Source organism: Pogoniulus pusillus, chromosome 5 (genome assembly GCF_015220805.1).
Source record: "Pogoniulus pusillus isolate bPogPus1 chromosome 5, bPogPus1.pri, whole genome shotgun sequence".
Lineage (NCBI taxonomy): Eukaryota > Metazoa > Chordata > Aves > Piciformes > Lybiidae > Pogoniulus > Pogoniulus pusillus.
Genome location: NC_087268.1, coordinates 40451912 through 40479078, shown reverse-complemented (window position 1 = coordinate 40479078; position 27167 = coordinate 40451912). Strand labels below are relative to the sequence as shown.

General features: G+C 41.8%; 1 protein-coding gene across 1 annotated transcript in view; it reads left to right on the top strand.

Moving 5' to 3' along the window:
• RAP2A (RAP2A, member of RAS oncogene family) overlaps positions 1-23366 on the top strand; it is a 36840-nt gene extending 13474 nt beyond the window's left edge. The window contains exon 2 of the mRNA XM_064143866.1: positions 19119-23366. Within this exon, the coding sequence (XP_063999936.1) occupies positions 19119-19356 (238 nt within the window). The 3' untranslated portion in view covers positions 19357-23366. The remainder of the gene's footprint in view (positions 1-19118) is intronic.
• Positions 23367-27167: the final 3801 nt, after the last annotated feature.

Here is a 27167-nt window from a genome sequence, read left to right as displayed (position 1 = left end):
TTGGATTCAAATTGTGGAGAAGCCAGGCTGTTCTGTTGATGTGGTGAATGAATGGCTACATTTTAATGGGATAGGCTTGAAGAATTTTCTGCTGCCTTTAAAGATAGTATTACAAATCAGATTACAGTTTTGCCTGGACTGTGTGAATGGATATCTAATGCTCTTGTCTCTGATCTGGCACTTTTGTTATGCTATTGTTACACAATCACAGATAGCAAACTTCTGTTACTTACAAAATTATCACCAGCTTATTATGTAGCTACTGCAAATTTGTGATGAATCTGTTTACCATCTAGGAGTTTTTAGTAACCCTTTTGCTTCTAGTGCTGTCTGTATAACCAGATTTTACAGCAGCTACAGTCGGATGCTTGCTACCCATCAAAGAAGTCTGTCAGCAGCTGATGGCAAGGAATGCTGTTCCTGTTACTGCTCTGAGTACCAGTTTTTACTTAAAGGTCTGGCATTGCTGTGAAGATGGCCCTGTTGCCACCAGGCCTTGTACCTCAGATTCTCCACTGAGCTCATAATTAGAGAATTGCTGGACTTGCTCTGCATCTGTATGAAGGTAGCTTTCAGAAACCATAATGAGCAAATACAGTCCGTGAACAGCCTCCTGATGGACCAGAGCTGCTGTTCTTTTAATCTTTTTGATTTACACTGTTGTTTACATTTGTAATTGCCAAGAGTTCAACTGCTGTGTGACTATAATGGTTTATAGACAGGAGCCATAATGTAAATGTTTAACTGAAAGCAGGGTCCTTTCTCAAGGGAGGGAAGTGACTGACACTTGCAGACAGTATGAACCCTCAGTCATGCTACTGAACTATAGCAGACATTCATACTACCATTATCTGGCCAGAGATTGTATCACAAGAACTTGAAGATAAGCATCATGGTTGTCTGATCTGATGATGGAGAAGTGGTTTGTCCTGTTTTGTTCATCTTGCTACTTTCATAGTTGCTTGGTTGAATGAATCCACAGTTCAGTTCTCACCTAACAGTTTACAATATAACTGTGGTCTGAAAAAGAAAATAAAATGTATGGAAAACTAGGGTCAGGGTACTTCAACTTAAAAGGTAGGAGATAAGGATTTACCTACCATTGTGGGGTTCACTGAGGCATCCCTAGGCTTGATATGGACAGGCTGAAGGCAAAATCTGTGCTTACAAAGTTCTCTTTCACCTCTGAGAAGAATTGCTAACTTGTAGCCTCAACGTAGAAAACACAAGAGGATTTTGGAGAAGAAAAGGGTTACTTGGTATTCTTTCCATGGATTCTCAAGAACTTAGTAGTCACCCTGGGCTGCCTTGAAAGACATGTGAGCAGGAGGAAGAGGGAGGTGATTCTACCCCACTGCTCTTGTGAGACCCCACCTGGAGTACTGTGTCCAGTTCTGGTACCCTCAGTTTAAGGACATCAAACTGCTGGAGCTGGTTCAGAGGAGGGCCATGAAAATGATCATGGGGCTGGAGCAGCTTGCCTGAAGGGTGGGAGAGTTGTGGCTGTTCAGCCTAGAGGAGGGAAGGCTCCATGCAGAATTGATAGTGGCCTTCCAGTATCTGAAGGGAGCCTACAAGAAAGAGAGGAAGGGATTTTTTTTTTTTTGCAAGGGCTTGTAGTAATAGGGCAAGAGGGGATGGATTAAAGCTTGAGGAGGGTAGTTTTGGACTGGATATTAGAAAGGAACCCTTTACAGTGAGGGTGGTAGTTTTAGACTGGATATTAGAAAGAAACCCTTTACAGTGAGGGTGGTGAGACACTGGAACAGGTTGTCCACAGAGGTTGTGGATGCATCCTGCCTGCAGGTGTTCAAGGCCAGGTTGGATGAGGCCTTGAGCAACTTGGACTAGTGGAGGGTGTCCTTGCCCTTGGCAAGGGAGGTTGGAGTAAAATGGCCTTCAAAATCCCTTATAATCCAAACCAATCTATGAATATGTTTAGCCTTTTATTGCAGGCTACTGCCTTTTTTTCCTTTATCTTGTTCTGACCTTTAAACTGTACTTGGCTGAAATATCCAAACCCATCCTTTTTTAAACTGAGATGAGCATATTCAAGGAAGCAAACAAATCACCTAAAAGTGTGAATTCACTGGACTTAGCATATGTTGAATTCTCCTCCAGATGGGTTTTATTCAGAAGTAGTGACTGCCATCATGGCAGCTTGATCTGCCAGAGAAGGGCAATGGAAAGCTCAGTCCTAGATGAAAGATGAGAAGGCACACCTTGAAAGTCCCTTACTACTCTAATGTTAAGCAACTGTATTGCCTTACTAGCTGGGATAATTTGCCTTCTAATTGAAGTCTACATTCTTCTCCCAGAGATGATCAAAATGCCTTCCTTTGAAAGCCTTTCTGTCTGTCAGCAATGAATGTGGTTAGATTAAAAGTACTGGGAACAGTCTGGGCTTCACACCCCTGCACACACCTTTGTATTAATTGAAATGGCCTTTCTGGGTAGGCCAACTTAATGTGGAGGAAATAATTAGTCAACTATTTTCAGGAAATTCTAGTTACCAGTTAGCGATTCAATTAAGAAGGTGCAATGGGCACTAGGGTGTGTGGTACCTTTAAATATAGGCTCTTTTGTCAAAGAAGTCTGTTTTCTTAACATTCATACTGTTGCCTTTGAGAGTTAAATGTACAAACTATCATCCTTTCTGTGCCTAGAATGTCACAGACATTTAAATGTTGGGGTAGTATTTTTTTTTTCTCAGAATAAAACTAAGTATGCTATAGTTTAGCAGCTCTCACAAACTGTTTCTACCTAAATGCTGCCACTTTGTTTACCCAGAGACAGGTAAAAATATATGTATATACACAAATATCTGCATATCTGTGCAGACACTTAGGAGGAAGTTCTTTACAGAGAGAGTGATTTGCCATTGGAATGGGCTGCCCAGGGAGGTGGTGGAGTCGCCATCTGTGGAGGTGTTCAGGAAAAGTCTGGCTGAGGCACTTAGTGACATGGTCTAGTTGACTGGCTAGGGCTGGGTGCTAGGTTGGACTGGATGATGTTGGAGGTCACTTCCAACCTGGTTGATTCTATGATCCAGTCTTCCAGCCTGTGAGGTCAGGAGCCAGGACAAAAAACAGTGTGTAGATTTCACTAGGTTCTGCAGGCCTTGTTTAAAACAGGCTTTATCCACATGTAAAAATTTGATCACTAAGTTACTCTGAACAAGTTTGGTTAAACAAATGTAAAGCCACGTTGTGTATGCTCTACCTAGTTTAAGAATATTAAAACCAGTGTCTATGCAGGAATATGCAATACATTAAATTACTTAGTTTGGCCTGGTTTGGGTTTTGTCCTCCCTCCTGTGTTGTGAAACTTTTCATTCTCTTTTCTTTCTTTCTCCCTCCCTCTCTAATGTGCATGCACACATTGGTTTTTCTGCCAGCTAGCAAAGCTCATCCTTTACATCACTTCAACTAAGTAATCATCATTTTGGGTGACACAGGTCATCAGCCAATATACAACCACCAGCAAAATGCCAGTATGGAGGTAATGCAGTGCCCTAGGGATGCTGACAACTGGGAGCCTTAGGCTCTGACCCTGGTGTACCCTCTGCACTGCTGACATAGCTTTAGCACCAACCAAAGCCCCTGAAATGCAGTGGTGTAGTGATAGAATCCTGGAAGTTAACCTTGCTGTTGTAAGGTGTAGCCTAATAGCTAACAGGGTTAATGTGTACAAGATGAAATGGTCTTCAAAGTGATTGAGTGCCACAAAGTGTCTTGATAGACAATAAAATGGCTGTCAGGTTAGTAAAACTGTTCTGGGAAAAGGTAGGGTTTCTTAGACTAGACCCAAAGAAATTAACATTTATATGGTAGTTAAAATGTAAGTGGCTCAACACTGAGGAGGAGCTCTGAGGAATATGTCAGAGCTCCTCCTTTTAGCTGTCTTCATTTTAATAGTTACTCAAATATTAGATTTGAGATATATGTACACATATGTAAGAAAGAATAAAACTGTTTGTATTTTGCTACTTTATGTACTAGGTAGCCTATATTTGATGTAATTTCATAAACAAATTCTTAATAGGGTAGTCCTGAATACTGGAAGAGTAAACTTTAGTTTCGGGTCTTCCACACTGATTTTTAGAATGGAGTTCATAGAATCAACCAGGTTGGAAGAGACCTCCAAGATCATCCAGTCCAACCTAGCACCCAGCCCTGCCCAATCAACTAAACCATGGCACTAAGTGCCTCAAGTTATTTTTTTTTTACCTGCCTTATTGTGGGGAAAAGATAATAAGAAAATTATTTCTGAAGTTTGTGCTCAAAATAGAGAGGTTATCAATAAATCATACTGTATATTCATCTCCTAGGGATGAGTATGCTGGGGAGCAGTATTCTATACTCAAAGCTAAGCCAAAACTTACTTTTAAAAAGGTTCAAACCAACAAAATGAACAAGCAACCCCCTCCACTATGACTTTGGAAGCTCTTATTTAGTATATGTATTCATATTTAGACATGAAAACAGTTTCATTTAATTAGCTGATGTGCTGGTTTTTGAATCTGATTTGTAGTGTTACAAAGTGGAGTTGTTAATGGAGGTCACTTCTGAAAGCTGGAGAGGACAACCTGTTTGTTCAGACATTCCAACTATTTAAACCAAGCTTATGGTAATTAGATAAGTTGTTGTGTAGGAGAAGGGACAAGAACTAAGATCTTTGTGAAGTCATGACAGAAAGCTTTTCTTTCTCAAGTCAAATATTCTGGTAGAAACAAAACAGAAGTGAAGAGACTTCCAGAGCATCTGCTAATGAAACTAGTCAAGGCCTTTAGATTCATGTCTGTTTGTTCTTTGTTGATGACAAATGTTATTAAAAGAAGGTTTGACTGTAGTCAAAAAGGTATAAAGTCATAATACTACTTCTGAAGTAAATGAGAAGATGATGGAACTTGTACTGCTCTCTCATAAATTCATTCACTTATACCAGTGTGGCCACTTGCTTAGAGCTTCTGTAGAATAGTCTCTCTTCTGAAAAATACCCCAAGTTGTAGCCTGATCATATTATTGTGATGAAAATCTTTCTCAACAGAGCACTTTTTTGCAGGGTTTCCTTATGTGTATTGTAGGATATTTTTATTAGCTTGAAGGCCATTAGGCTGCGTTCTTCTTCGGTTACTAGGGCAACAAAGAAGTGTCTGTTATATACTATAAACACCAATTCTCTTCAGACTGTGCAATATCTTATAAACTCTGCTATCTGACTTAGCTTCTACGTAGGGATTGGTGGGAGAGTAGGAAATTTATGCCAGGTTGTTGGCCTCTTAATCCATTCTTTTTATTTTACTTATGTTTTAGTGACCTGAAGCAAGGTTTGCTGGAATAGGTCAGATAATTCTAGGAGTAAATAAAAGCCACTATGGAAATGTAGTTTGCATCCACTAAGTAATGCTCAGTTCTACAGACCAGATGGTGGCAATCGCTTTGTCAGAGGTGAATTTTGTGATCCAGGGTTGCATATGTTTTCTAAGGCTAGATCTGGGTTGAGGCTCAGGGGTGATCTTATTACTGTCTACAACTACCTGAAGGGGCATTGTAGCCAGGTGGGGGGTGGCCTCTTCTCCCAGGCAACCAGCAATAGAACAAGGGGACACAGTCTCAAGTTGTGCCAGGGTAGGTATAGGCTGGATGTTAGGAGGAAGTTCTTCACAGAGAGAGTGATTTCCCATTGGAATGGGCTGCCCAGGGAGGTGGTGGAGGCACCGTCCCTGGGGGTCTTCAAGAAAAGACTGGATGAGGCACTTAGTGCCATGGTCTAGTTGATTGGATAGGGCAGGGTGCTAGGTTGGACTGGATGATCTTGGAGGTCTCTTCCAACCTGGTTGATTCTATGATTCTATGAAAGTCAGCAGCTTTGACTTCTTGGAGTAAGAAGATGCTTAATTTGACGTGGTGTTCTGTGTGGTTCTGACTGGATGACACAACACAGTAATTTCTGAGCTCTAATCCTGCAGAAGCAGATGATGCTACTTAAGAAGGTTTCTGAATTAATTGTTAGGCCTGTTCTTGAAGACTGTAAAAGTCTATTTTCAATTAGCTAGGGAAAATCCTATTAGAATAGTTTAAATGTTGCAGTAGGATTTTTATCAGTTATTACAATTATGGGTTGTACAATGGTAAGGAGAGGAGTTGTAGGCAGAAGGAAAAACTAGAGCTTTAAATACCAGCATTGACTGAATCTTTAAGAAAGTAGACCTCCTGTTGTCCTCATAAATTGCTTCCCAGACTTTGTGCTTTATAGAAGGGCTGGATGGTGCTGAAGTTTCTCCAGACAAAGTATTAATGATGTTTTTGTCTCAGATTTTGCTTTAGCCCAGCTACAGGCATCAACTTTGTATCCAAATGGGTACAAATGCAGTTGCTTTCCTTCTTTTCCTCCCAGCTTTGTCAATGCTTCCTTTTCCTCCCAGCTTTAAAAATATGGCAGTAGTTCATCTAAAAGTTTGCATGTCAAGGGATAAACTTCTGAGAGACATTTTCTGTGACAAAGCACGTTTGGTGAGAAAAAAGGGTAATGAATACAGCAATGAATTAAGGTATGAACAACTTAAAATCCATCCATTTGCTATTTGATGTGCTTATATTGCTTTAAATAGCTATCTGCATTTTTCATTGCCTTTGCAAAGGTACCTGGTCAATCCCACACTGCCCAAATAAGAAGGCTTTTTGATTCTGTAGAAGTTTTGAACAGATAAGTAGGAGAGAAGAAAAACCCTCAGTGTCAGCATATGTTGTAAGTTATTGTTAGCCCTTGCAGCTCCTGCTCAAGCCAGTGGTGCTGAAGTGAGGTAACAACGTTAGCTTTGTCCCCCAGGCTAGTGTTCTTCTTATTTGACACACACCTAATCCAATAGCTTTTTTCTTCCTACTGGGAAGTTGGATCTTGGCACAGAATCTGCCCTAACATATCTGTTCTCAGTACTTATAAAGAAAACCTAAGGTTTGTGGTCTTACATAGCTTCCTGATGAGAATAGCTGGGGTGCAGGGTATTCTGTTGAGGAGAAAGCAAAATTGCTACTGCATCCTTCGAGGTGTTCAGATTGTCTCCATTGCTAAGTATGGAAGATCTCAGAAGTGTGTACCTGCTGTAAACATTAAAGCTGGCATCTGTCATTTTCTTCACGTGGAGAACGGAGTTCAAGCACCTTGCTAGAAATAGCATGGGAAAACTGTAGCAGAGTATGGAACTGAGCCTGCATCTCTTAAATAGCTGTCAGCTCTCTTCTTGCTTGACACTTAATGTTTTATGCAGTGTATCAGAGGGTGAAGTCTAATAAGTTCTTATGAAGATAAGCTGAGGGAGCTGGGGTTGTTTAGCCTGGAGAAGAGGAGGCTCAGGGGGGACCTCATTGCTGTCTACAACTACTTCTTCACAGAGAGAGCGATTTCCCATTGGAATGGGCTGCCCAGGGAGGTGGTGGAGGCACCGTCCCTGGGGGTCTTCAAGAAAAGACTGGATGAGGCACTTAGTGCCATGGTCTAGTTGATTGGTTAGGGCTGGGTGATAGGTTGGACTGGATGATCTTGGAGGTCTCTTCCAACCTGGTTGATTCTATGATTCTACCTGAAGGGAGGCTGTAGCCAGGTGGGGGTTGTTCTCTTCTGCCAGGCAACCAGGACCAGAACAAGAGGACACAGTCTCAAGTTGTGCCAGGGGAAGTGTAGGCTGGATGTTAGGAGGAAGTTGTTGTCAGAGAGAGTGATTGGCATTGGAATGGGCTGCCCAGGGAGGTGGTGGAGGCACCGTCCCTGTCCCTGGAGGTGTTGAAGCAAAGCCTGTCTGAGGCACTTAGTGCCATGGTCTAGTTGACTGGATAGGGCTGGGTGCTAGGTTGGACTGGATGATCTTGGAGGTCTCTTCCAACCTGGTTGATTCTATGTCTGAAAAAGCAATTATTTTAAAGAATTATCCTTTTCAAGACTTTATTAATTTGAGTATCTTCCATGTGTTCCATGGCTCAAATTTGTAGGTCCTGCAGATTTATCCAGTCATACTAATTCTATTGGAATATAATATATTATTAGTATGGCATATGGCTGAAGAAATACTGAAGGTCAGAAAACCAGTACAGTCATTAAGAATACTTTTCAATTATGGACACAAAGTTTAAATAGTTAAATACATGGCCTTGTATTGTCCTGAATTCTTATATTGAATTATATATTATACTGAAAATACTGTATTATTACTGAAATAAATTTCAGTATGCTGAGCCATTCCTACAGTCAGCCACAGTTTTAAAACAAAATTAGGTGTTCAGAGACTGGAAATTTTGAGCAAGAACTTTGTATGTAAGCAACCACACTCTGCCTCATAATCTGTTGATGGTTTTCTTGACAACTAAGCTTCTTTTAATGCAAATTAAATACAGAGTTAGGAACTAAGTGAATAATAGAATCATAGAATCCATCAGGTTGGAGGAGACCTCCAAGATCATCCACTCCAACCTAGCACCCAGCCCTATCCAGTCAACCAGACCATGGCACTAAGTGCCTCAGCCAGGCTTTGCTTGAACACCTCCAGGGACGACGACTCCACCATCTCCCTGGGCAGCCCATTCCAATGCCAATCACTCTCTCTGACAACAACTTCCTCCTAACATCCAGCCTAGACCTCCCCTGGCACAACTTGAGACTGTGTCCCCTTGTTCTGTTGCTGGTTGCCTGGGAGAAGAGACCAACCCCCACCTGGCTACAGCCTCCCTTCGGGTAGTTGTAGACAGCAATGAGGTCCCCCCTGAGCCTCCTCTTCTCCAGGCTAAACACCCCCAGCTCCCTCAGCCTCTCTTCATAGGGTTTGTGTTCCAGGCCCCTCACCAGCTTTCTCACCCTTCTCTTGGTCAAGTTTCAGTATCTCAACATCTCTCCTGTATTGAGGAGCCCAGAACTGGACACAGGAATCAAGGTGTGGCCTGACCAGTGCTGAGTACAGGGGCAGAATAACCTCCCTTGTCCTACTGGCCACACTGTTCCTGATGCAGGCCAGGATGCCATTGGCTCTCTTGGCCACCTGGGCACACTGGTGGCTCATCTTCAGCTACTATCTATCAGTACCCCCAGGTTCCTTTCCTCCTGACTGCTCTCCAGCCACTCTGTCCCCAGCCTGTAGCACTGGTTGGGGTTGTTGTGGCCAAAGTGCAGAACCCTGCACTTGGCCTTGTTAAATCTCCTCCCATTGGCCTCTGCCCACCCATCCAGCCTGTCCAGGTCCCTCTGCAGGGCTCTCCTACCCTCCAACAGATCCACACCTGCTCCTAGCTTGGTGTCATCTGCAAACTTAGTGATGCTGGACTCAATCCCCTCATCCAGGTCATATCCCATAGGATGTGCTGCCAAGCCATTGAATATTCAGATATCCTTGCTATTGTACCACTGAATTGGGTGACAGAGCTGAAGACAGGCTGTAACTACAGTGACTCACCAAAGCAGGCTGAACACGTGGGAGAAGTTCTTCATTATTCTTACTGCCTCATGAGATCTCAGATATGGACAATCCTCTATAGATAATGATTTCTCAATGATGTGATTGGCAATGACTTGGAAAGTTCTTTGGTGTCTTTCATACAGAAATTATATGCATCATTCTGTTGCCTCTGTTACAGCAAAGGAATTTAGGTTTGTTTTATGACCTTTGAGTATATGTATGGGTTAGTACCATACACAGTTCTTGTTCCTTGAACTGCCCAAGATATAAGCTGCCTGGAAATAATGTGTTCAAGTGCTTTGGCTGAAAACTGTTTATAGCAGCAGTTGGGAAGTTAATATTTGTCTGCTTGTGTATAGTGCTTCCTTACATTGTTTGGGATTGGGTTTTTTGAGTGTTTTTTGGCTTTTTTTTGTTCCTGTTGGGCTTATGCTTGAAAAAGAACTATTTAATTTCTTAGAAGCACAGTACCAAGGGTGAGCCTACCAAACAATTTCATCAAAACTGACATTGGTTGAGACTTTGCCTAAGCCTTGAAACCAAACTGCAAATTGTAAACTTGCTGTAACAACCACAGAGCTGAACTGGTTTTCAAGCATTTTATGTTAGGGGATTATTTCAGAAAGTTTCAGGTGTAAGAACACAGTTTCTGAAACCATCTCAAAAGAGATATGGTGTGGTGGTTATTTATTACTCTAAAATTAGTCTCCATGTTGTTTTACAGTTCATATTTAATTTGCTGCCCTGTGAGTAAGTTCATTTATCCTGACTTTTTATACCTTAGTCTGTCCATGTGAAGAGTTTCTTTCCCAAAGGCTGTCTAAGGAATCCATGTCAAAGCTTAGAATAAAAGATTAGATCCCCAGTCCTGCAATTAGGCCATGTGCAAACTAATTCATGACTCAGCCACCTAGTTGCAGTGGGACTTCCAATAAGCTCTTTAACAGCTACTTCTTTATAAAAAAAACTATTATTAGACTATTTTTTAGTGGAATTATGGTTAAGTAATTAAATCCTTACACAATATGGCTTAAAATATTGAATATTAAATGCAATTAATTGTTAAGCTGGAATGACTTGTTTGCTTCAGAGTGGTGGGGGGTTTATAGGTGTCCTGTGTGGATTCTTCAGAGTGGTGGGAGGTTTATAGGTGCCTTGTGTGGATTCTTCAGAGTGGTGGGGGGTTTATAGGTGTCCTGTGTGGATTCTTCAGAGTGGTGGGAGGTTTATAGGTGCCTTGTGTGGATTCTTCAGAGTGGTGGGGGGTTTATAGGTGCCCTGAGTGGGTTCTTCAGAGTGGTGGGGGGTTTAAAGGTGTCCTGTGTGGATTCTTCAGAGTGGTGGGGGGTTTATAGGTGCCCTGTGTGGATTCTTCAGAGTGGTGGGGGGTTTATAGGTGCCCTGTGTGGATTCTTCAGAGTGGTGGGGGGTTTATAGGTGTCCTGTGTGGATTCTTCAGAGTGGTGGGGGGTTTACAGGTGTCCTGTGTGGATTCTTCAGAGTGGTGGGAGGTTTATAGGTGCCTTGTGTGGATTCTTCAGAGTGGTGGGGGGTTTATAGGTGCCCTGAGTGGGTTCTTCAGAGTGGTGGGGGGTTTATAGGTGTCCTGTGTGGATTCTTCAGAGTGGTGGGGGGTTTATAGGTGCCCTGAGTGGGTTCTTCAGAGTGGTGGGGGGTTTAAAGGTGTCCTGTGTGGATTCTTCAGAGTGGTGGGGGGTTTATAGGTGTCCTGTGTGGATTCTTCAGAGTGGTGGGGGGTTTACAGGTGTCCTGTGTGGATTCTTCAGAGTGGTGGGGGGTTTATAGGTGTCCTGTGTGGATTCTTCAGAGTGGTGGGAGGTTTATAGGTGCCCTGTGTGGATTCTTCAGAGTGGTGGGAGGTTTATAGGTGTCCTCTGTGGATTCACCTGAGAAGCTGTGATTTTCATTAAAGAGCAAAGTACTCAAACTTTACAGAAACCTTATTAGATTTACATATCTCTCTCCTGATACGTTCTATACAAGCATAGTTGCATCTTCATTGCTGGGACTCCATGGAATAGATACAGCTCTGCAGAAAGTGAAGGAGCTCTTGGAGAAAGTGAAATGCCTTCTCTAGATGAATTTCTTCAGAAAAGGCAGCAATTGCTTTAGAAGTACCTTTTTTGTTCCTTTCCCATGCTTTGGTTGAAGAATTGACAGCTTTCAACAAAGAGTTGATGCTTTGTTTTCCCCTTGACAAGTCTTGCTTCCTCTCATTCAGACATTTGAGAGGCTCAGAATTTAAGCTAAGGAATACTGTGTGTCTTTTCTTGTCCTCTGAAGCTGATGGGAGTTTTAACGATGGAGGATTCTGCATTGAACTGTGTGAAAGGGATAAGGAGAAGTCTGAATAGGTACACTTGGACTATGTGCTTTCCCTAGCTGAAGAAACTTCAAGTAATGACAGATTTTACTTCAGGCAATCAAAGTTTGCAAGTTACATTAGGAAATGTTTAGTAATATTTGTTTATAAATCTGTGAACAGACTAATGGATTTCACTGTACTTTGTGGTATTCTATTTCATATTGCCCAGAATTCTTTCACTATGTATTTCAGCAAGATTCTTGCCACACAGTCTGAAATGAAGAATAATTCTTTTTACTGACTTTCTGAAATTATTTACATCATTGTCCCTGATATCTTTACCCCTTCAATTGTGTTGCTGTTTGAAGCTACCACTTTTGATAGCGTTTCAGACTCGATGCAGCCCTTAGCAGCCTGATATAGTTGGAGATGTCCCTGCCCCCACCACAGGGGGGTTGGAGAAGATTACCTTTGAGGGTCCCTTCCAACCCAATGCAATCTGTGAATCTGTAAATACAGTCAGAAGAAAAAGACACCCTGTGTTGTAGAAGAAGGTGATAAAGTTGGTTTGAGTACTGGAAACACCTTTTGAAGATTAGGAGTAGTTGTCATGGATAGATACCTTTACATTTCAGTGGTCCCAGTATTTAACAAGTACAGCCATAAACTTCAACTGAACTTAAGCTAGTTATAAGAAGTAGTTTAAGAATACACTCTTTTTGCCTTATAAGTTGTTTTTATTGCACAGGAAGTTTTTGCACTTTAGCTGTACATGCTTGGCTCCGATGTGAAGCTCATACAAAAGTTCTAGAAAAGATCTGTAATGGTTTGGGTTTTCCCTACCCCCCTACACTTTGGAAATCACCCAGACTAGACTCAGCCAGCTCTGGAAATTGAATGAAGCTTTATATTTACAGCTTAGCACAATGTACAAGCAGATATTTACAATATATACAGTTGTATACACAAGATAAAAGGTAACACAGAAACACAGCAGCACTCACAGAAACCTGAGTCCCCAGGAGGGGCTCCCACCCTCTCCTTCACCTTCCCCCTACCCCTCTCAACCTTACCCCAGTCCCAAGGAAGAATGGAGGTTCGGCCAGGGGGGTAGGAAGCAAAGTGGGTTAAGTAAAGAAACAGAGGGTGAGATTAGAAAAGAGATGCAGCTCCAAGCTCTCCAGCAGCAGAAGTGGTTACCTATGGGGTTTTTTTCTTGTTCTTATACCTCTCAGCAAACCTATGAGGGAAGTAGACATCACCATTGTTTTCCTTCCACAACCTGTAATGTTGTGCTCACCAAAACATTCTAGCTAGGCTCAAACTAGCCCAAAATGAAACACTTCCAGACTCTGAAATGTGAAAGCAAGAACCTGTTTGAACTTTCTGAAATTTTCTGCTGTGCTGGTTCAGCTCACTTGTCCCTTGCACTCCCAGTGTGGGGATACTGAGCCATCTCTAGTACAGCTTAAGGGAATGAGATCTGTTTATTTGTCTTGTACATATTTTTTGTCATCATATAGTCATGGAATCAACCAGGTTGGAAGAGACCTCCAAGATCATCCAGTCCAACCTAGCACCCAGCCCTATCCAGTCAACTAGACCATGGCACTAAGTGCCTCAGCCAGGCTTTGCTTGAACACCTCCAGGGACGGTGCCTCCACCACCTCCCTGGGCAGCCCATTCCGATGCCAATCACTCTCTCTGGCAACAACTTCCTCCCAACATCCAGCCTGGACCTCCCCTGGCACAACTTGAGACTGTGTCCCCTTGTTCTGTTGCTGGTTGCCTGGGAGAAGAGGCCAACCCCACCTGGCTACAATGTCCGTTCAGGTAGTTGTAGACAGCAATGAGGTCCCCCCTGAGCCTCCTATTTTCCAGGCTAAACACCCCCAGCTCCCTCAGCCTCTCTTCATAGGCTTTGTGTTCAGGCCCCTTACCAGCTCTGTCGGTGTTTTCACTGCTCATCAAAGGGCAGCTCTAACCTGAAATCTGAGAAGCACCCTGTGAAAAAGATTCAGATAGGATATCAGATACTGACTGAATTAACATCTGAGGTAGGAGGAGAGGTAATCATTTCTGAAGATTGTTTATGTACCATTCACACCAAAGTTTTCTAAATGTTTTAGGGTGTTCTTCAATGTACACATCATCCACATTTCTGCTTAGGTTAATATGTATGTGCTGTGTGAGGGATGATAAAATTTAGAAGCTATTGCTGCATGCCATGGAATGGCTTTGTGGTCAGTGGTGCATAGATGGGCCCTATAAAACATTTGAAGTCAGTGTTTGTTGATTTTTATATGGCTATGGTGTTTGTGCTCAGGAAAACAGGGATTACTGTGGCCATCTCCTTGAAGAGGGATAACAGAGTGAGATTTAGCACTGAATAGTTATCTAGCACTGAGAAATGCATACCATTTGTCTTTTTATGGAGCAATAGCTGTGTCTTGCCAGTAGCAGTAGCCTAGATGGGATGGTATTTAACTCTGCACTAGTGCCTTTCATGGGGCCATAAGTGAGGGCAGTTGTGTTATCTTTTCAGGAATTGCTGCTGCTTGGTATCTCATGTTGGAGCTTAAAATAGATTATTTCAATAGAGTGAATGACAATGTTCTCTAAACATGTTCTGCAAGAACATGTAATTGGTCTTGCAAAAATGTATTCCTGAAGGGGTCTTGAAAAGTCAAACGTTGCTGTGTTGCATTTTAGTGTATTTCTTAGAGGCTCTGCTGTGGTGTTTGCCCTAGAATGCACACTGCACTGATACAGAAGAAGCTGGCAGCAGTTCTCATTTTCTTGTGGTCCTCATGCTTTTCGTTAGGAATGATCAGTGCTGCTCCAAGCTTTTCAGTGGTACTAAGAAAACTGGATCTTTCTGCTGCAGGAACAGTGAGCAGAGCTGTGCCACTCCTCTGGCACCAAGAGGGGACAGGCAGGGGGAGATGGGCTGCACTGCTCCTGTAATGGGCTGAGCTTAGCTTTCATACATCCCATGATGGCAGCAGCATCTAGGATGGGTGGTGAGGTTTTAGGCTCTTTCGCTGCACTACTTTGTGAGCAGGTAAAATTCTGTTTGAAGCTTTTTGAGGAATCTGTAAATTAATGTATTGTGTTTTTATGGTTGTATGGAAGGATTCTGCATTGCTGCTTGGGTGTTGCAAGGCCATTTCCCACTGTAAAGAAATTATCTTCTTCTTGAGACAGTGAATTTGACAGGGTGAAGAGTCTGTGAGAAAGAGGTTATGTTGTTCCCTTCAAACTCCGTTAGAATCATCTGAGACATTGTCCTTTCCTGTTGTAAGCCTGTGCTGCTGCACGCTGTCTCAGCAGTGAGTGTAGCAGTATCTGGCCAGTCCAAAGCTCTGTGAAGTGCAAGTGGAACCTCCAAAAGCAGGCAGAAGTTTTCTCTGTCAAGATTAGCAGCTGTAGCAAGGACAGCATTGAGCTAGGGTACTAAGGCGGGACATTCTGGCAGTGTAGGGAGATCACAGTATCACCAAGGTTGGAAGAGACCTCACAGATCATCAAGTCCAACCCTTTACCACAGAGCTCAAGGCTAGACCATGGCACCAAGTGCCACGTCCAATCCTGCCTTGAACAGCTCCAGGGATGGCAACTCCACCACCTCCCCGGGCAGCCCATTCCAATGCCAATCACTCTCTCTGGCAACAACTTTCTCCTAACATCCAGCCTAGACCTCCCCTGGCACAACTTGAGACTGTGTCCCCTTGTTCTATTGCTGGGTGCTTGGGAAAAGAGACCAACCCCCACCTAGCTACAGCCTCCCTTCAGGTAGTTGCAGACAGCAATGAGCTCTGCACTGAGCCTCCTCTTCTCCAGGCTGCACACCCCCAGCTCCCTCAGTCTCTCCTCATAGGGTTTGTGTTCCAGGCCTCTCACCAGCTTTGTTGCCCTTCTCTGGACACGTTTCAGTATCTCAACATCTTTCTTGAATTGAGGAGCCCAGAACTGAACACAGTACTCAAGGTGTGGCCTGACCAGTGCTGAGTACAGGGGCAGAATAACCTCCCTTGTCCTACTGGCCACACTGTTCCTGATGCAGGCCAGGATGCCATTGGCTCTCTTGGCCACCTGGGCACACTGCTGGCTCATCTTCAGCTACTATCTACCAGTACCCCCAGGTCCCTTTCTGCCTGGCTGCTCTCAGCCACTCTGTCCTCAGTCTGTATCACTGCTTGGGGTTGTTGTGGCCAAAGTGCAGAACCCTGCATGTGGCCTTGTTCAGTCTCATTGGCCTCTGCCCACACCTCTCCAGCCTGGCACTGTCCCTCTGCAGGGCTCTCCTACCCTCCAAGAGCTCCACACCTGCTCCTACCTTAGTATCATCTGCAAACTTCCTGATGTTGGACATCAGATCATCAATGAAGATATTGAAGAGGGCTGGGCCCAGCAGGACTAATAATGAACCAGGACTAACAGTGGTTCCAGACCATAACAAAGCCAGTCTTGTGCTCAGTTTTTCCTATTTTGGCATATTCCAACCTCCATTATTCTGGATAGTGGATACTTAAATTTATATATAGAAAGACAAATTGCATGGCTTTGTGTGTTTACATATTAGTTTCTATATATATTACAGGCAGGCATGATTGTATATCTATTTATATCTAATTATATAAATATAGAATGTATGTCACACAGAATATACATATATATTAAAAAGTATTTTCTCCACAGAGTTGATTACTCAAAATTTAGGTCATACAAAGATGTATTTTGCAAGAGTAACTTTATTCCTGTCCTGTGAGGAGGCATTTGGCATAATGAGAGTTTTTCAGAAACGTTGTGTTAAACAACTTAATGTTGTAAAGTGGTTATTTGGTGAATCTAGGTTATGAAATGAATAGGGCCATTGACTGTAGAATTCCCATCTCATTTTAGGTGATGAAATAAGTAGTGAATAGGGTAAATGCAATAGACAAAGCAGGAAAAAGCAATACAGGAAAGGGCTTCTATCTGTTCCACATAATATTTCCTTGATGGTTCTGTGCAAATAAGTTAAATTAGACCTTTCATATCTCTCCTGTCAGCTCATCAGTTCCTTGTTCTGCAGTACAGAACTTCACTGTTTCCTCTGCTCCATTTCCCAGGTGCTGAGCGTTTACAGTAGACACATCCTCAGCTATTTAGTTGCTCAGCTTTTCCTTTTTTAAGCACTTTAATACCTCAGTTGAACTGGCTATAAATCTGCAGCAAGTGTGGGGTTTTCTTTCTTCTGATGCTTCTCAGTACATTGGAGTGATCTTGCAGAACGAGGAGAGAGACAGTCTGATGTTTTAATTCTGGCTCATCTACTTCTTTGCTGCTGCTGCTTTGAATTTGTCGGGTTTTCCTCCTGGTAAAATTGAGAAGATTGAGAATACCCAAAGGAGTGGCAAGGGGAAGTTTGGGGCCCTCAGATATCAAGAATCACAATGCAGGCATACCTGATTGCCCTGTCACTGAAGGGTTTTTAGTGCTGTGCAATGAAAACAATAGGAGCCATGCATCTGAACTCTAAAGATACAACAGCAACCCAGTATTTCTTTTATCTGTTGAATGCCATCCATCTTATGTAATTAAAGACTATGCTGTCGTGTGTTTAAATGCAGGAGGGCAGATTTCAAGATGCTTGTGTGTATTTTGGAACTTAATCAATGGCAGCTTAGCTTTGCAGGAGTTCCAAATGTCTCGTTGTGCTAAATACTGTGTATGCACAGAGTAAGAAATGGATTGTGTCTCTTCAGATGGTGAGAGAGGATAGAACAAATAGTGAAGGGAATCCTTTATGATTCTTACCATGGCCCTAAAGTGTGGATTAAATTGTATACCCCTAGTTAGCAAAGAGACATCACAAAATAGAGAATTTCAGATGTATCTTCTGACACAGTTTTTGATACTGATAGGGTAATGTAAGAATTGCTGAGGTGGTTTGAGAAATTACTGCCCTTGTATCCTCTCTGACTGGAATCCCACTGTCACTGCAATAGAGGCAACAGGAACATGGAGATACTCTGTTCCAGTGCAGGATCTTGACAGCTGAGTTTATTCATGCTTGATAAGCTGCTGGATGTTTCCCTCAACCACCCGAGGAACATGCACCAGCTTTGCTCTTGCTGCCCTGCCTTGGAGGCAAGGAGGGCAGGTGGAAGGGATGAAGGAGGAGTAGTAGGTGGCTTAAGAACAGTGACATCTTCAACTCCTGCAAGTGTCAACTTGGGACAGTTTTCCGTCCACAGCTCAGTCTTAGTCAAGTGATTTGGCTCCAAGTAGCACTACTAAGCTACTATGAAGCAGAAAATCAGGTCTACATCAAAAGGGAACCACCTTGTTTCTCTTAGCTCTTTGTTTAGTGTAAGTGCTAAAAACCATGATGAGATTTTCTCTCAGTCCTTGTTACTTTCATGAGAGCTCATATAAAAGTATTTTGGAAATAAGCTCAATGTTTTCTTCTCTGCTGTGGCAAATATGTAAATTTTAAACCTGACTGAACATTTCCTTAGTTCCATGTCTGAAGGTTTATGTGTGAGAATGATTTAAAAGGAAAAAAAGGCATTTTAATGCTTAACAGCATTTGTCAAGGTGCAAAGTAATACATTCCTTCATAGCTTACATGATCTAGTATGCTGTCCAAGTTGATTATGAAGCAGAACTATGATAGTATGTCCTAGAACTATATCCTTTTTCTTTCCATCTTGTTTAATTGGCATAGTGATGTGAATGTTGGAAGAGTGTTATGTATTCTGTACTAGCTAATACATACTTTACGTAACAATACTTTGGTGTCTGTACAATAGTTGAAGTAGGATATATTTCCTGAAATTTCCAGCATATTTACTAGTTCTTTGCTTTCCTCCCTTTTATTGCTAATCTGAGAGTTCCATATATCTTAACCAGAGATAAATGTCCCCTTGAAAAGGAGAATGATGCATCCTTATCTCAAGCAGAAAATACGACATCCCTGTTCAGAGGAGAGCTGAATGTTGGAGGGAGGACTGGACACGCATCCTTTTCTTACACTCTAGCTGAGATTGCCAGCATAAAATATTACTATATTCCTAACTTCTGTAGTGTGGAAGTGTTGCTGACAGATTTCCTGGTGAGAAAAAAAAATTCAAGGGAGGAAGCATTCCCTAGAAACCTCAGAAAGCTCTGATAAGAAAGATGCGCAACAAATTGCTACAATGCAAAATCCTCAAAGCGTGGGGTTTTTTCAACATAAAACTTTAAGATCATCCAAATGTCTTTCCTGCTGGGTCTATACTGTCTGCAAATAGATGTTTACATTTAGAATATCACTGCTTTTAAAATGTAACTGTTGCTTTTGGTTTTGTTTTTAAATCGTAGGTATGAGAAGGTGCCAGTAATTCTGGTTGGTAATAAAGTGGACCTGGAAAGTGAGCGAGAAGTATCATCAAGTGAAGGCAGAGCCTTAGCTGAAGAATGGGGCTGCCCCTTCATGGAGACCTCTGCTAAAAGTAAAACAATGGTGGATGAGCTCTTTGCTGAAATTGTTAGACAAATGAACTATGCAGCACAGCCAGACAAAGATGATCCATGCTGTTCTGCGTGTAATATACAATAGCATTAAAAACGACCTAACCTGGACTTCATTTTGTAAGGTGGTAAAACTGTCTACTTCACTTCCTGGTTTGTGGGTCACTTGAAATACATCTGTAGTGAAGTAGCAACATTAACTCAGAGCTGAGCATTGAAAGTCAATCACTGACTCTGAATATAATTGGGTTAAATGACCACACCTCACCCATTCTTTTCCCTTTGAACACCTGCAATTTCGTGGCATAGCCAGCCAATCTACAGGGTTGTTCCAGTCAAGTGTACCTGTGTTGTGTCGGACACCAACAGCAACCATTTCTGAAGAAGTTGGAACACTTTTGGACATGGGAAACGAGCAGTGGAGAGAGTATCTCTGAAGATCATTCAGAGCTAGCATAAGTGCAAAAGGAGAGCCAAGTCTTTCTGCTTATCGTGCTTTGGGACATGTGCTATCACTTGTGGCCAAGTTTGTTCAGTCAAATATGTTGATTTCACCAGAACTTCTGAGAGTGTTAGAGGAAGAGACTACCAGAGACCTATATAGTTTGGATTTTTTTTCAAAATTAATGCTATTATTTCTACACTTTATCCCACATCTCAAAATGGAAAACGTTGGATCAGTGTGTGGAATGAGAAGCAAGATCTGAAAACAAACGACGGGTGGAGAAAGAGTCTGGCATTGGAATGTTTTAAATCTTTCATTTTGCTGCTCAGAAATGGAGGATTGCTTCAGGTTTTGGTCTGCAAAAAGCCAAACAAACCCTCTGTTTACAAAGCAGGAAGCATCTTTATCACTTTACTGAACCAGGAGGAAGCAACTGTGATTGAAAAAAAAAAACTTGCTGAGCCTTACTAACAAGGAACACTTTAATAGATTAACTAGTACCATCTTGTAAGGAAAACTAAGCCATGTTGCATCCATATGTTCCCTTCTGCAGAAACCTCGTGGGACAGTGTGAACATCCTGCATTTTTAAGTTTATTAAAAGACAACAGTTTTTTTTTTTCTTGCCTTTAAGGGCTACGTTCTCTGGTGTGATCCCTAACTAACCTTTGAAAATCGAGTTTGCTATTTGATAGCTTTAATGTTGAAAACTTAAATTGAATAACCATGTGAAATCATTTGGTTCAGAGGTGAAATAGTTACAGTTGGAATTCCTTAGGTGAGTGTGGAAATGGCTCTTTCATTGCCTGACACACTGTTTGAAGGCTGCCCCAATTATTGGAGTGTTAAATGGTGGGAGCAAGTGTTTTGTTTTGAAAGGATGCTCGAGCTCTGACTTGCTAGTTTCATGGCAGTGAAGTATTTATCATTTGCATGACTAATGGCACAAAAATACCTATTCTGAAGTCTTACAATCAAAGTATAGACAAGTTTTCAATCACAATGTTTAGATTTTAAATACTGGAGAGATTGTCTTGAGATGGATCTTTTATAGGTAAAATTTGCCATACAAATACAGAGTCACTGAGCCTGTGGTCTAAATAACACCATGCTTTCATGAGTTTTTTCAATCTTGTGCAGTAACAGTGTAGTTCCTTGTGTTTAACTGAGTGAAAACAGGGGTGCTGGGGGGTGTGTGTGTGTATGTGTGTTCAGCGTGTATGTGTGCGTGTATATGGCCCTTAGAAATGCCCTAACTGGAGTTAGGTTTGAGAGTTTTGCCTCCATCTGCAGAACTTCCTAAAGACTCTCTCAACTGCTACAAAGGAAATTTGAACAGAAAATGCTTTGCAGATTTTCATACATAAAAAACCATTTTAAATTCCAGTTCAGTGGATGCTAACTAAAGGAAATCCTATATTAATGGAAGAGAACTGGCCATCTCTGCCCTTAACCTTTCAAGACCTTTTCCACAACCAATGTATCAAAGGGCATTAGATGTCGCAAAACATGAAGCCTTACAGGAACGTAAATGTAGCCCATTTCCCATCTACCTTACACAGCTTCTGTTACTGTACTTTGTTCTCTTAAGGAGATAGGCACATCATTTATTTCTGGCATCTGAATGCCCGTTTTGGGTGCTCTGAATCGCCCTCCTAGAGGCACCTACCTCTTTCCCTTGACTATATAGCAAACTTAGGCTTTTAATTCTGATCCTCCAAATCACCCAATTTATATGCCTAATCTAGATGGTATGAATGTTCTCTTACCCCCTGCCCACCCACTGTGTCAGCCACCATGCTTAAGCAAGATGTCATCTTAATGATATTTCAATGCTTAAAATATCTGGATCGGGAAGTAATTTACTGAGTAGTACAACCTATCTGTAAACCAGCTTGTCAGTGTGAGATCCACTGCACAGGCACCAAAAAGAAACCTACAAGCAAAACACCACCAACAAAAAAAAGCCCAAATTAAAACTGATTTGAAAGTTATGCAATGTTATTTAGAGAGATGTTCGAAATCCTGCCTCGCAGATCGTTCATCCGCCAAGAAAGTGGCGTGAAGTACAATATGAACAGCCTCAGATGAAGTTTGTAGGATAAAACAGATGGGCTTTCAATACAGGAAAAATTGCACAGTACATTCCTTTTTTTTTTTTTTTTTTGTTAGCAGAAATCTTGTTTCTTCATTACACTTTTCTATTTGCAAAAACGTAGGCCATATGTAAGCTACCACACAGCGTGGCAGGGCGGGGAAGGGGGGAGGGGGAAAGCGTAAGTGATGTTTTCCATTGTATGGTTCCGAGGAAGTAGTTATGCACTATTTGTATTTCCACTAATGTGAAGATAGTGGAGCTTGAATCAATGACAGTTGCACTCGACAGAGATTCGTTTCAAATGATAGAGGGGTAGCAGAAAGGGAGGCGCGTGAGCCGCGCGGCAGCCGCCTGACCACCCTGCGCGAGTCGTTGGTCTTGGGTCATTGTTTCATTTCTACCCTGACAGGATTACCCCATCTAGTCCTTGAAAGTTTCTTATAACATGCCTTAAAATATTATTATTTGTTCCAAAGACCCACTTTTCCTTTGGCTGCCTTGTAGAGCTCTGTGCTTTTCTACAAAGACAGCGTTTCTCCAGTTTCCTTAGTTGGTTCTGGTTTTGGTTTGGTTTTTTAACCGTTGCAACTTTTATTCTTTTAAGCTATGATAGTGAGAGAAACTGTTTCCTCTTTCCCTTAAAAATGCACACAAAAGCTAGTCACAGCAAGCAAACCAGAATCTGATAAAAGAGTGTTAAACATAATGACATTGGATTTTGGTTTGGTGTGGGTTTTGCTTAGTTTTGAGGCTTGGAGGGGGGTTGTGGGGGTTCTTTCCATGTTTGGTTGGGTTTTGTTTTGGTTTTTTTTTTAGTGAGGTTTGTTTTGTTTTGATTTTTTTTTTAAGTGGGTTTTGTTAGTTTTTTTTTTTTTTTTTTTGAGGGGGTTTCATTTGTTTTGTCTTTTCCTATTGTGTCCATCCCCCAGCCCACCCCTTCAGAGCTTCGAAAAACTTCTAATGACATGTTCTGGATTTAGCCTCTCCCTAACCCCAGTGCTACAGTTGCCATGACTTTTCTGTAGGGAAAACTGCTGGTACTTGCTTTCCTGTGTAGAATGTTGCCTAAAGATGTCAGCCATTTTGGTTGGGGGGGTTTTGTGCATGTTTGGTTTTTGGTTTATTTTAAGTTTTTTAATATTTTTGTTGTTCTTTTTTTTTTACCAGTGGCTGTCATAGCACTGGTTAGGCTTTAATTGTGAAACTCCGCAACAAAAGTAAACGTTTGACAACTGCAGGAGGCTTTTATCTGCATTGTTGTGCATCTGTTAATTCTTGATCAGGGTTTGAAGAAAAGACTGAAGTGGTTTCTGGAATCAGGCTTAACACTGTTGATTTGGAGTTTCCTAGGGGTGAATTAATGTGTTTCACAGTTAATTGTTGAGCTCTAATACAACTGGCGACTTAAAAGGGGGCAACAGTTTGTTTTGTAACAATGTCAGTTGTTTAAACCTTGATGTTTCAAATAAAACAAGAATTGTACATAGAACTCAATGCAAACTCAGCAGTTGTATTTGGAGTTAAATTATTTTAACAAATAAATTTATTTAATGAAATCTTCTTTGCATTTCCTGTATTGTCCATTTTGATTTGATCAGAAAGTTCATCCAAAGCTGAAGAAGGCTGCCTGAGTAATTTGAAACACCGTTGCCAACTATTTGTGGTTCAGCCAAGTATACCTTGCCAAAATATTCATCTGGTACAAATTAAATAGCAATAAGTAAAGAAGCAAATATACTTTAGATTTTATGGATGGATGGATGCATGTTGTGGTTTAAATTATAAGCTTGTCAACCACAGCAAGGTGGTTGCTTTTTCTTCCTTTGCTTTTCTTAGAGGGTTATACATTGATAACAGTCAGCAAGACTCAGCATTTGAGTGTTCTCTATGGCAAGAGAATAGTGCTTATTGTAAAATACAGTAAAATGATGTGTTAACTTGATGTAGCAGCACTGCTGTAACACCGAGCTTGCAAAGGGTTAAGGGAAAAAAAGATTGCTTGTTATATCAGCTGTTCAATTGATGAGTGCTTTGCAGGCTTTCAGCACCACACAAAAGGAGGTAGTGTTAGAAAGAACTTCAAATACAATTAGCTTGCAGAGATTTATAAATGAACAGTTGAGCTAATGCTAACAGGATTATTCTAGCTAATTGGAACTGATCAGCAGTTACATTTTACTCATGCCAGTATCACTAAAATGCCCTGTTCTCAGTAATGATGTTTGCTTGGCGGTCTCGTGTTTTCAGGTCATTCATGCCATAATGAACAAGAAGCCTGAGGTTGGCACATCTTATGGGTACTATGAATTCTATGGATATTGTGAAAGGCTGACACATACTACTCATTTCATGGTTTTGGTTTGCCCATTCATTCTGTAAACAAGTTACAGGTGAACTTTTGCTGGTAATTTCTTGCAGTCTCATTATTCAGGAGCATCCTTCTGGTTCTGCCTGAGAAGATACCTATACAGGGCCCACAGGAATTCCTTAGGCTGAACAGTTATATATGCCAGTGTGCAACATACTCTTTTCAAGTAACTGAACAACTAGGAAACTTTGAATGTTCTGCCTTTAACAAATGCTTCCTCTGGGGCTTTTTTTCCCCGCCCCCCCTTTTTTGTTTCAGCAATTGCAGGAAACTCATTCACTCTGAGAAAGCTTTGTGAAATATTTTGAATGGAAATAAATATCTTGTTACTGATCCTCCACAGTGTAGTGATTTAGTACAAAGGCAAACCTGCCTGTTCTCCCAATACAAATGAGGGGAAGAGTAACATGCAAAACTCAGAGTTGAGATAAGGAGTTTAATATAACGTGAGATATCATGAGCACAATGTGTAATTATCTTGGCTAATAACCTAATCAATAATCTATAATACAATGCATGATTACCTTATCTTAGCCTATTTGCTGAAGAAAAACCCAGCATAAAATAGAAAGCCAAAACCAGCAGCTACCTGAGTCCCACTCATTTTGCCTCTGTGCCTGCACAAAAAGAGACCACACACAAGAAGCTGGAACCCAGAAGCAGCAATCGAAACAGGAAGCCTCCCATGTTGCAATCTGAACTGCAAGCCCCATAATACTTTGCTCCAGTTAGGACTTTCATTTTTGAAGCTGATGTGACTGCATCATGGTATGAATAACGGCAGCAGGTTCAACTTGGTCCACGACAAACAGGTATTGGTCTTACCAGATAACCCATCTTTCATCACTGCTTCTGTTGCTTGGTACGGGAGTCCCTGGATTCCATCTTCTATCCCAAATTACTTTCAGTAACCTTCAGTGCTTTGCTGTTTACTTGCTACCCTGTGTTTTCTTCTCCATCAAAACAGCAATCTTTTTCTGAGAGCAGGAAGAATTATCCTGAAATTGCTGACAACTGTTTTTATATCTCTGGCTCATATGAATGTGCTCAGTGTGTAGTTATCTCTTTGTTTCACAGGCACCAACTTGATCATTCTTCTGTAACAAGCATAAATTTTCAGCTTCCACTGGCCCTGTTTGAATGCACTAGTTCCCCAGTCAGTAGCCTTATACATAATTCATGCTTGCTGTAAAAACTTGGAATAAAACCTTTCTGGTTTTTGGTGTTAACTGCAGACATGGGATTTGCAGGCATTTTGAGCTATGGATTTCTCATCTTTCTTCATAGGGAGGTCAGTTAATGCCTGTGTGAATACATCTGGATTTTGAGTCCAGTTGTTAATTATCTGGACTTTTGTTATCTGATAACTTCTGTTATCAGCACAACATGGTTTTCTAACCTTCTCATATTGGAAGTAAAAAGTATTGAATTAGTTTAATATTTAAAATGTCTTTTTTTTTTTTCCCCCCTCAGCTCCTATTATTTACTTCCTGTGCTTCTCCAATGTTTTCAGATGGCACTTTCACGTGAAAAGTGACCATAAAAGTATTATCTTAATGGTTGGGCTACTTAATTGTATACAGAGTTGTATGTTTTCAAGCTTTGCTGAATTTTGTGCCTATTTGCCTAGCAAAATCAACTCAGTTTGGAAAGCAGCAACTGGCATTACCGTGGCTCTGTCTCTGAGGCACAGACCAGGAAAGAGCCCACAAACAGTTGCATAGAATCACAGAATCAACCAGGTTGGAAGAGACCTCCAAGAACATTCAGTCCAACCTAGCACCCAGCCTTATCCAGTCAACTAGACCATGGCACTAAGTGCCTCAGCCAATCTTCTCTTGAACACCTCCAGGGATGGTGACTCCACCACCTCCCTGGGCAACCCATTCCAATGCCAATCACTCTCTCTGACAACAACTTCCTCCTAACATCCAGCCCAGATCTCCCCTGGCACAACTTGAGACTGTGTCCCCTTGTTCTGTTGCTGGTTGCCTGGCAGAAGAGACCAACCCCCACCTGGCTACAGCCTCCCTTCAGGTAGTTGTAGACAGCAATGAGGTCCCCCCTGAGCCTCCTCTTCTCCAGGCTAAACACCCCCAGCTCCCTCAGCCTCTCCTCATAGGGTTTGTGTTCCAGGCCCCTCACCAGCTTTGTCACCCTTCTCTTGGTCACGTTTCAGTATCTCAACATCTCTCTTGAATTGAGGGGGCCAGAACTGGTCACAGATGTTAAAGAAAATGATCTTGAGTGCTTGTACAGTTCAGTAACCAAAGGACATCCTCCCCAAACTTCATTCCCCAAATACTGGAGACATGGTACCTTGGCTTTCTGATTGTACACCTCATTTAGAGAAATGCTGTGAACATACTCTACAGCTCTTTTGGTTACTACATAGGCTTCTTTCTACCAGTCAGTCCCTGTTCTTGCAGATGGAATAAGCAATCCAGTAAAGGTCACCTGGCCCTTTCCAATATGAGACATGGTGATCACAGTGGTTTTATTACTTCTGAACTATCTGGTAAGCTCCATTTTTCTCATGGTGATCTATCTGTCCTATATTTGGGCATGGTGTTGTGTTCTTTGGGGTTTTGTTTTGTTGTTGTCTGCTATGACCTAGCACCTTTCTGCTTTAAAATACTGGAAAATTGCCCTGAACCAAATTTGACATGGGTCTAAACATGGCCTACCTGTAAGCCTCTGAAGAAATAGTTAACCCAGTATGAAGGAAGTTAAAACTCTTCATCCAAACTCTGGCTACTACTGGATATGCTTTAGGCCCTTTTGTGCTAATTTGAAGCTAGCTAGAATGTTTTGGTGAGAAGAACTAGACTACAGGCTGTGAAAGACAAACAAGGGTCATGTCTACTTCACTCATAGGCTTGCTGAGATGTATAAGAACAAGAATCCAAACATAGATAAGGGAGTCGCACTTCTACTTGCCAGCTCTGAGCTGCACTTCTCTCTAGCCTCTCTGCCATCTCTCTGATTA